This window comes from Crocuta crocuta, unplaced genomic scaffold, assembly GCF_008692635.1.
Source record: "Crocuta crocuta isolate KB4526 unplaced genomic scaffold, BGI_CrCroc_1.0 scaffold217, whole genome shotgun sequence".
Lineage (NCBI taxonomy): Eukaryota > Metazoa > Chordata > Mammalia > Carnivora > Hyaenidae > Crocuta > Crocuta crocuta.
Window position 1 is genome coordinate 2,293,116 of NW_027532208.1, and position 10,581 is coordinate 2,303,696.

Here is a 10,581-nt window from a genome sequence, read left to right on the forward strand (position 1 = left end):
GGGATGGCCGCGAGGCGTGTCCTCCAGCGGATGCTCCGGGGAGGTGTGTTCCGGGGACAGGGGGCGGCTGTGTTGTGGGGGGCCCTGTCTCGCACACCCACGTTCTGTAGGGCCAAAAAGGGGAGGCGCCTTCTAGAGGGAGAACTAGGGGCCTGTTTGACACCTGGGGGGACCTCAGGGAGGGCGTCCGCATTCTAGGGGAGCGAGAGGGGGCTTTGTGTCTTCCGTTGGGGAGGGTACTGGAAGCTGAGGCGTGTATTCCATAGGCCACCATAAGAGAAAGTTGTATATTTCACAGGAGATAGGCCCGGGCTGCTTATCTGTGGGGGGCAGAAAGGGAAAGTGTATGTTGGAGGGAGGCAGACAGGAGGGGCATGTGCATCCTACAGGGGACAGATGGAGGGTAGTGCGTTCTCCAGGGGCAGGGAAGGGGGCTTGGCCCTCTGAGAAACAGAAGGAAAAAGCATTCTCCAGAGCCAGGAGAGAAAGGGGGTCTGCTTTCTGCAAGAGAAGGAAAGCTGGGAGCAGGTGCTAGGGATCAGGGAGGAAAAGGGGGTGTGTATTCCTTGGGGTGTGGGGATTCCACTGGAGGGCAGAAGGAGGGGCGCGGAGGGAAGAGAGGGTGGCTTGAGGGGGGTACCATGCAGGGACAGGGCCAAGACATCACTCTGGAGAGTGAGAGCAGGGGGGAGTGTTTTCGGCACAAACACCTGAGGAGGAAGCAGACAAAGGCCTGGAATAAGAGGAAAGCTGCCCATGCATGGAAAATGGGACAGAGGAGGGCGGGGGACTCCTTAGGGACCTGAGCAGACATATTAATTGAAAAATTAAAAATTAACTAACATTTGTGGAGGCGGTCATCGTTTTCCTCACTTGGTCTCACAACAGCCCCGTAAGGTAGATGTTTTTAGCTCACTTTGTGTAAGAGGAAACTGAGGCCGGGAGGGGGACCTCAAGGCAGAGCTCCATCCAGGCCTCTCCCGGTCCCTCCACCTGTTAGCCCGCCATCCTGAAGGCTGGGGTGCCTTCGGCTGGGCCCTGGGGCCCTGCTGCCCGGGGTGGCAGGGGGTGGACCTGGGCAGATCCCCTGAGCGCGCCGCTTGGCTTCTCTGTGCTGGTAGTTTCAGGGCCTGCAGCTGGAGCGCGAGGCATGCCTGGCCTCCAACTACGCGCTAGCCAAGGAGAACCTGGCATTGCGGCCCCGCCTGGAGATGGGCCGGGCTGCCCTGGCCATCAAGTACCAGGAGCTTCGAGAGGTGGCCGAGAGCTGTGCGGACAAGCTGCAGCGACTGGGTGAGGGACATCTGGGAGAACTGGCTGCGACGGGGGCGGGGGGTGGGGGGGCAGTTGGCCATATGGCCGGGCAGCCTTGGGAAGCACCAGGCTCTGAAGGGCACGGCGTGGGCAGACCTATTTCCTGGGTGAGCCTTAGGGGTTCTACTCCTGGAAGACTGAGTTGGGGAAGTGAGCAGTCAAGGAGCAGAACTAGGTTGGAAAGGCCAGAAGGGGGCCCTGAGTAGGGGAAGGAAAGTGGCCTGACGTGCTCTGGGGGCCGAAGCCCCTGCTTCCTCTTTTGCACTAGGACAGGGATAGGACCCTGGGGGGAGGGGGTTCACAAACTGATTCCACGGGGCGATGCGCGGATGAGGACACTGAGGCTCCAGCGAGAATCAGAGTCACACAGCGGGTCAGTGAGTGTCAGAACTGGGCCCTGGGGCTCTGGCCTGTCTGTCCTAGGCCATGGGTCCTGAAGGCAGGAGCTATTTACTGTGGTCCCTCTGTGGCCTTCAGAGGAGAGCATGCATCGCTGGAGCCCCCACTGCGCGCTGGGCTGGCTGCAGGCTGAGCTGGAAGAAGCAGAACAGGAGGCGGAGGTAAGGGGAGGGGCCGCTGCACCTGGGACAGGGCGGGAGACCCAGCCTATCACCATCCCCTTCAGTTTCACTCTTAACACTGTGGCGTCGAGGGCCCCTCCTCCAGGAAGCCCACCCTGAGTGCCTGGCCCCAAGAGAGCCCCGCTGCGCTGCTGTCCGCATTGGACCGCAAGGCTCCTTCTCACCACCTGTGACTGTCTCCATGTAGGACAGTGTAGATTGGGTCCCCAGAGGAGCTGGGACAGGCTTCTCCACGCTTGCTGGGTTGGGAGCGCAGTGCTGAGTTGAAGGCCCTGGCCTTGATGAGACACCTCTAAGTTTACTCTGAGTGTGTCCCCATCTCTGATTCTGCCTCCTCTCCAGCCCAGTAGGTCTGGTGATAGTGAGGAAACCGAGGCTCGAGCGAGAGGGGGGACATGTGTCGCTGTCCCTCGGCTAGTCCCAGGCAGACCCAGGCTACAACTCTGGGCTACATCTCCCAGCCGTGGGGTGGTCGCCCCTGGGAGAGATTCGGGATGGGAAGCAGAGCGGTGTCGGCGGTGCGCTTCTCACAGTCTCGGCCCTCCCACCCCAGGAGCAGATGGAGCAGCTGCTGCTGGGGGAGCAGAGCCTGGAGGCCTTCCTGCCCGCCTTCCAGCGCGGCCGCGCCCTGGCCCACCTGCGGCGGACCCAGGCCGAGAAGCTGCAGGAGCTGCTGGGGCTCCGGGANCACCGGGGCCGCCCGGGGGCCGCCGGCAGTGCCCCGGAGCCTGCCTCCCTTGGACTCCCGCCCAGTGCCCCCTCTGAAGGGCTCCCCCGGGTGCCCCCTGGGCCCGGCCCCTCTGCTGAGCCCTCGGCCCTCGCAGCCGGAGCCCCCCCACCGGTAGGATCCAGAGTACGGCCCCCCGGTGGGGGGCCCGGAGAAACTTGATCTGTGGCTCCTCCTCCTCCCCCACTGCCTGGGTGGGGGGAGGGGCAGGCCCCTCCCCCCGGCCTCAGGCAGGCCCCGGCCCTGGAGGCTGAGCTGGGGAGGAGGGTCACCTGGAAGATGCCCAGAGAGCGGGCCGGAGGTGGGGTGGGCAGGGTGCCTACGGCGCTGAGGAAACTCTGCCTTTTTTTTTCCTTCCCCGGCTGGGGCCTCCCGGGTAATGGGCCAGCCCCAGGGAAAGAACTTTTCTCTTGGGCGCCTGGTGGGAAGGTGCCTGCTTCTCCCCCGGGGGCCCTGCCCAGGGGGCCGGAGCACCCTACCACTCCACTGGGCTAGCACAACGCCAAGGCCGGCGGGAGCGCCTTCCATCGCATACTGCTCCTACCTTTCCCTGGTTCTGGGGCCCACAGCCTAGGAGCCAGGTGGTCAGACCCCAGCTGCGGGGCCAGGGACGCCATGGCCCTGGGGCTTACTCTGTGCCCCGCTCCTGCTCCGGACCCCGGGGCAAGGTAGGCCAGGGGCTCCTGACCTGCACAGATGAGAGTGGGCCATCCCCAGGAAAGACCATTCTGTATTTTTCTGTCCCCGTCTCCTTAGAATGGAACCTTTTTGAGGGCAGGTCCTTGTCTTTGTATGTTCTGTCCCCAGCCCCACCTCCCAGGGGCCGTCAATAAATGTGATGATGAGGATGACGATGCTGCCCGACTCCTCTCTGCTCCCTCAACCAGCCGCTCGGCCATTGTGGCCTCCACACTGGAGTTCCTGTGCTTCCTACTCTTGAGATGCCCTCCCTTCCTTTCTGCCTATCCAAAGCCCAGCTCCTTCAGGTCCAGCACTGCTGCTGCCTCTTCCATGAAGCCTTCTCTGATTACCAACCCTTGGGAGTCTTTCCCAACTCTTAACTTCCCAGCACTTCTGGTCAGAAGCACACTCTACTCCATCTCTGTTCTCCAGCTGCCTCGCCTGTATGCGCCTTCTCTTCCGGGGCTGCCTGTAAGCCCAATCCGGATGGTACCGGCTCCCGCTCTCGCCTGCCAGATGGCCGCCTCCACTGAGGAACTGAGGGGCTTCTGTAAGGCTGAAGGCCTTGGTCTTCAGCTAGGGTGAATACGAGGTGGCCAGCTAGGCTGATGAGTGTGGGACAAGAAGGAGAGCAGAAGCAGGCTGTGGGTCAGCTTAGGTCAAGTCTAATGAGATGAAGTTTGTCAGGGAGGCGCGGAAGGTCCTGCCAACAAGAGGGGGCAGACAGTGCTGTAGAAGCGAGTGTGATCTTGGTCCACGTTAGGATAGAACCATCTAAAAAGAGAAAAGTATTGGGTTGGCTCTACTTTTCATTGAAGTTTTACACTGTAAGAGGGACACCCCCCCCCCCATAAATTGCCACCTTTGGTCTCCTTGGAATGTCCCTAATGTGCATGATGAGAAAGAGGATTGGGACTAAATCTCCTGATGAGTAGTTGAGGGATCCGTCTGAGAAACGAGTGAGACAGTTAGCTTCTGAGTCTCCAAGGGTTAGAGATGTAGAGCTGGAGGTCAGAGTCAAGACCAGTGGTGGAAACCTTAGGAAGGATGGGGACCAACCACGAAGATGTGTGAGCAGTACCCGAGTGACTGCTTGATGGGAGCTTCAGAGATTTAAGCAGTGGTTGGAGGGACTGGCCCATTTGAGCCTTCCAGATCCTTCAAGTGCCGGCAGTCAGAGGTACTCCTGCTAGGGGTCCAGCGCAGATAGTGCCCACTTGGGAAGCTCTACCCCACGTTGGCCTTGGTTCCCCTACTGTCCTTGCTGCCTGCACTTGAACTGCCCGAAGCTGAGGGACACTGGAACCACAGGGTACCTGCCTGAGCTGACAGAATACTGAACAACTTTGGAAGACCCCACGTTCTCAGCACAGCCTAGGTTAACATGAGCCTCCCTTGTCTTAGTTTTCCATTCCTGGTCCAGCTTCCAGGGTTGGTTGTTTGCAACCAAAAGGAGAAAAGGAGCTAAGATTGGGCACGTCTGAGCCTTCCTCCACTATTGTGAATTGGGGAGCAGCCTCTAGAAGGCACAGGCTAATGTCCACGGCCTAGTAGCTCAGCCTCCCCTCCCCAGGGCAGGGAAGAGGGGGAAGAGTGTTAACAAGGGAACCAGATGATGTCTTTCAAAAGGTTTTACCTCCCTCAAAGGCTTCAAACAGTTTTAGAAGGGGTATGGAATGGGGCTCTTTGGTGTTCAGTTCCAGCATAAAAGACTTGAGGCAGGTGGGTACAGATAGTGACAGAGTGGAGTGGGCTCAGTTCTGGGCCATGGTAAAGTCTTAGAGTTGGATGGTTAATAAACTTCATTAAGCCCCCTGCTTAAAGCAGGGGAATGTTCTGGAAAGCTCTGGAAGGTTCCAGGCAGTCTGGGCTCTCCTTTGCTGCCTGACAACTTTTGGAACTTTCTGTTGCTCGGGTTCCAGGACCCCAGGGAATGTTCCTGGCTGCAATGCTCTTTGAGAGAGTACAAACTTGAGAGTCTAAATCAAGGGGTCCATGAGAAAGGTCCCACTATTACAGACCACCAGTGCTTTTACAAACCAAAAAGATAAAAATTGTCCAAATAACAAAACTTTTGTCTCTTTTCGATAAAAACAAAGTTTCCAAGGGGCACCTAGATGGCTTAGTCGGTTGTGTCTGACTCTTGACTTCGGCTCAGGTCATGATCTGATGGTTCATGAGTTTGAGTAGGGTGCGGGACCCGCTTGGAGTTCTCGGTCTCTTCTCTCAAAATAAATAAATAAACTTAAAAAAACAAAAACAACCACACACACACACACACACACACACACACACCAAACAACAACAAAGAGTTCCCACCATTTAAGAAAGTCTGTTATGTGCATATATCCTTGTTTGGGAGTCACTAACTTCTGAGTATTTTCCTAAGCTTCCCCCCTTGTTTCTCAAAGATAAAACATAATACCACTTTTGGAGCCAATCAAGGCTTACCGAACTAAGCAGGTCTGAACCAGAATGGATTCAGTTCTTTACCACTGAGTTGTGGGGTGGTCACTGCAAAGCCGTGGCTAAGAACTTGCCCCTGCCCTCTCTCTAGAGAGAATCAAATGTTTTTTAAGAAACCAAGTTGGACTCGCTGCTGGTTTATCCCAACTTTATAAAGGATTTTATACAAAAGACTGAGTGCGAGCGCAGGAATTGATGTTATGGTGCCAAAGGACCTCTGGCTTTGTCTAGGGCCTTGCCATTGCTGTAGACTTCTCAAAAGATCCTTCTTGTCCCACGATGAAAATAAGGTTTACACTCTGCCTCCCCGCTTAAGTGTAGCTCTCATAACAACAGATGATGTAGCCCAGGGATCTGCAAACTCGAATGTCTGCAGGGGCTAGGAAGGTCACAGAGGTGCAAAGCAACCCATTTCCGCAAAGGAAGACGGCCTCCCCCATTTTTTTGGGAATGCATGGTCCCTTTTTTCCCCCCATCGTAACAGACATGGAGTATAGAGAGATACTTCTCTGTTATGAGCAAAATGGCCAAGTGTGTGGATCAAGGCCTTTCACACTTCCCGTCTGCTGGCGGGAGCATAGCGAGCTGGGGAGCTGTGTCCTCTCTCAAAGGCAAATGTTACAGCTTCTCCCAGGTGGTAGCACACTCGAGGCTGTGCGTGAGTGCAATGGCAGCACATTTTCTCATTTGCTTGAGAGAAGTCAGAACTCTGGATTTTTATACAGTCTCTCAAGATTTGAAAGTTGGCTTAAGGTTTTTTTTAAGATGCCGTGCCAGCCACAGCCAAACACCGTGCGCAGGCTGGCTGTGTGGCCCGTGGACCACAAATCTCAGCCCCCTCTTGGTCTTCCTGAAACAGGCCTTCTTTGGTTTGGTAGCAGCCCCCTCCCAGGACTGACGGACGGTGTGAACGCTGAAGGGGCCAAAGTGGGATGGGAGGGCAAATGCACCTCAAGTCTGGTTAGAGGACCCCAGGTCTGGGCAGGCTTAAGAGATGGTGGTGAGATGGCTAGATCGTTAGTGCCGCTATGACCTCACAGCAAATGGTGAAGGTGGGCTCTCTGCACCTGCTTCTTGGGGATGACAGCACTGAGGGTTCTCAGTATTTGCAAGTTCACAAGGACCAGGCTCAGGTCACTGTCATCCTCACATAGTAACAGAGGGACCTTCAACTGCTTCGCACACACCCTATGGTCACCGGGGCCACAAGCTGGGCCTGAGAACCAAGGCACTGAGCACAGGTAAGGCAGGCCTTCTCCTGTGATCCTGATCATAGGCAGGTGACAGTGTGTGATCCTGTCACCGGCTGAGGAACTGAGAGGAGGCGAAGACCAGGAGAGAGCTCACTTTTCTAGTGCACTGAATTCAAGACAGCGGATTGAAGTAATGCCACCACTTACCGGCTGTCCTCTTTCTCAGCCTTTCTTCCTAGGATCTGGTGACCTTCCAGGAAGGTCCGAGATATACACCCCTGCTCCCCCTCCCCACTGCTATTTCCCCAAAAGGGAGTATACGGGCCACTCACTTGGGCTCCATCCTTGGTGCCTCAGCTTTTGGCTATAAGGACTATATATATGTGTACAAAATGACCAAAGGGAGAACACACTGGCCTAAGGCAGGCTATTATTCATCTTGGCTCATGTTGGGATCATTACAGAAGGCAAGGTGTGCCGAGTGAATGAAATGCCAGAACTTCGGAGGCGAAGCAAGAAATCCCACCCCAGCAATTAACAAAAGGCAACAAAGGGAAAAGTCCGGCTCAGGAGGAATAAAGTCCTAATCAAGTTCAAAGACGGTATACAATTGCCTCCGCCACCTTTGACTCCTGTCTTGTCTGGGTCTCCCAATTTAGGACCTGAGTGTGCTGCTCACTCAGCCTCATACTGTACTTGCAACCCCATCCCCACCCCAGTGAACACAGCCGAAGGCAGGCTGGGCTGCTCTTGTCCGCCTCCAAGGTCCAACCTGCAAGGGAGTTTTGTTTTAGTTTGCGATCAAAAGGAGAAAAGGCACTAAAGCTGAGTGTGTCTGAGCCTTCCTCCATTATTGGGAATTGGGGAGCAGCGCCTAGAAAGGAGGGGATAATGTCCACGGCCTGGTTCAGTCTCTCCTCCCCAGAGCAAGCAAGAAACTGAGAAAGGACAGACCTGGGACAATTTTGGGGGGTGGGGGATAGGTGGGAAGGGGTCTAAGGGTCCTTCAAAAGGCCTCCCACACATCTCCCCTTTCATAAAGAGCCCAAACTCCATTTTAGGGAGAGTACGAGTAGGAACTTAAGAGTTCATCTCGGGGCTAAAAAAACAAAACAAACCTGAGGCAGGCAGGATGGCACTGTAAGGGTGGTGTGAGCCTGGTTCTGGGCCTAAGGAGAGGCTTACAGTTGGATGATTAACAAACTTTATTGACTACCCTGCTCAGCGTTGCATGGAATGTTCCAGAAGCCAGAAGCTTCACAGCGTCTGCCCCCTCCTCCAACCTTATGGAACTTTGTCTCTTTCATGTTCTGGAGCCCCACGGGACGTTCACTGAGAGAAAACAAACTTGAGGTCTATGCCAAGGAGCCCACGAGAAAGGTCCCAGCTATTACATACCAGACCATGAGTGCTTTTGCTAACAAACCCCAAAAGAACCCCAGTTCTTTTTTGATAGATACTTTGACAGACCCTTGCCCCAAATTATGGCAACTGCTTGGCGGAGAATCACTCGTTTCTTTGCATTTTACTAAGCTTAACAGTTCCTGTTGTTTGAATTTCAAAAAGGACTTGTTTTCCAAACATGAAACATAATAACATTAAATGTTCTTTTTACAAGTACATACACCCCTCCCCCAAACCAAGGCTCGCTGAGCTCAAGCAGGCTCAAATGCTTCCCACTGAATTGGACAGTCACTGCAGCCCCTGACCTCCAAGGCTGGAGAGAATCAAACGGTTTCCAAGACACCAGTTTGAACTAGCTGTGGGCTTATCCTAATTACACGGATTTCACACACAAGATCGAATGCAGGAATTCTTATTAAGACACCCGAGCACCTTTGGCTTTGTTTAGCACTTACACTCCTGTCCTCACCCTGTGGCAGATCTCTTGCAAAGGTCTCCCCACCTCACAGCTTTACACTTAGGCCCCTTGCATTAATGCTTAAGTACCTAAAATCTTACAGCCAATACATATGCCACGCACAGGGACTCAGGGTCAAGAGCCTGACTACTACAGCTCTAGCCAAGTGATGACCACCTGCTTAGAAAGAGAGAGGAAAAAAAACAAAAAAAAACAAAAAAAGAAAGAGAGAGGAGCGCCCGGGTGGCTCAGTGGGTTAAGTGTCCGACTCTTGACTTCAGCTAAGGTCATGGTATCACAGTCCTGGGATCGGAGTCCCATATCTGGCTCCAAGCTGAGCACGGAGCCTGCTTCAGATTCTCTCTCCCTCTCGCTGCCCCTCTCCCAGGGTCGCACACACGCTCTTAAAATAAATAAACATTAAAAAAAAGGGGGGTGGCGGAAGCCTCAGCCAGCTCTGAATAAAGAGTTCCCACCACATGCCTCCTGTCCCTTAGCAGTACTGTCTACTCTAAACTCAAGCAGCCAGGTTTCAAGGATCTGGCTTGTGGGGCTAAACAAGAGGACAGGCCACCTTCAGGCCACTCAGCCCCCCAGCTTGCTGCTCTATTTCTGGGAGGGGATGGGCTGCACAGTTAGCGATGGGGCTGGCTGGCAGAGGGAATGACCAGGGGACAGGCATACCGTCCCAAGGATAAACCTGACTCCATCACATCACGTTTTAATCAATGAGCCCATTAGAAGTGTAGATAATAAAGCGTGACAGACCTCAGGAGAGCAAATGATTTGTTCCTCTGCTGTTATGCCCACAGAGTAGCTTCTCCAAGGTCATACATTAGATAGCTGCGGGCACAGGAACACTCAATTCCTTATGCTCCATGACCTTGCTCCCCCACTCCCACATGCCCGCCAAGAGAAGGGGGAGCGGGGTCTGGGGCTGATCGGGCGAGAACAGCAAGGTTTCCAGAGATCGCATTCTTACGGCGGGTCCCACCTCTGGCTGGGGAACTCACAGAGAAAGACAAGGTTCGAACTACCCCGCATTTTCTCTTTTGGCAGCCAGCAATTGGTCACATTGCACGGTTCAAGGTTACACAGGAGCCCCACGGTACAAATGCGGGGCAGGAGCAGCCAAGTCTTGCTCAGAGCTTTACAATAAAGCCCGAGCAAGTGTTCCAGAAGCTGACATCGGGAAGGCAACCTCTGGGAGCAAGGCACCCAAGGGACTCCAGAGAGCCCTTCACTCTCGGGCTCTGGGGACTCTTCTTCTTGGGGCCTCTTTCTTGGGCACCGAAAAGCCGCCTTTCCTGGACCGTCGGGGTGGGACGCGTAGGTGGATGGCTAAGCCGGGAAGAGGAGGGGAAGAGCAGTCTCTTCGGACACCGGCAGAGGTAGACTATGGAAGGCAAAGGGTTCGAGAACACGGGAAAGGCCATTTTCTTGGGGCTGGCTGGGGGCGGCTCCCTTTCTTCCTCTCTCCTTTTAAAAACGAAAGCCCATGATGATGAAGCCGGTGAGGAGAAGGAAGACAAGGGTCGCGTCTCGGGTATCGTCCCAGCGGAAGCCCTGCTTGGCCCGGGCCTCCTGCTGTTTGCGCAGGGCCTCTCGCCGGGCCCTAAGGCGCCGTTCGCGCTCCAGCTGTTCTCCGTAGTGAGCTTGGTAGAAGGCGTCAAAGTCGAACATGGTGCGGTTGGCGCCCGTGGGGGCCTGACCCCGGCCGCGGGCCTGAGACGCGGGGGGCGGGGGGCGGGGCGAGCC

At 55.2% G+C, this 10,581-nt stretch overlaps 2 protein-coding genes across 2 annotated transcripts in view; one reads left to right on the forward strand and one right to left on the reverse strand.

The window, feature by feature from the left end:
* VPS37D (VPS37D subunit of ESCRT-I) overlaps window positions 1–3,473 on the forward strand; it is a 6,719-nt gene extending 3,246 nt beyond the window's left edge. The window contains 5 exon segments of the mRNA XM_077777868.1: window positions 15–43; window positions 1,122–1,293; window positions 1,792–1,874; window positions 2,449–2,579; window positions 2,581–3,473. Coding sequence (XP_077633994.1) covers window positions 15–43; window positions 1,122–1,293; window positions 1,792–1,874; window positions 2,449–2,579; window positions 2,581–2,740 — 575 coding nt within the window. The 3' untranslated portion in view covers window positions 2,741–3,473.
* A 4,999-nt stretch (window positions 3,474–8,472) lies between these two features.
* The window catches only part of DNAJC30 (DnaJ heat shock protein family (Hsp40) member C30), a 2,721-nt gene continuing 612 nt past the window's right edge, over window positions 8,473–10,581 (reverse strand). Inside the window, exon 2 of the mRNA XM_077777939.1 lies at window positions 8,473–10,581. This exon is cut by the window's right edge and continues 7 nt beyond it. Within this exon, the coding sequence (XP_077634065.1) occupies window positions 10,306–10,581 (276 nt within the window). The 3' untranslated portion in view covers window positions 8,473–10,305.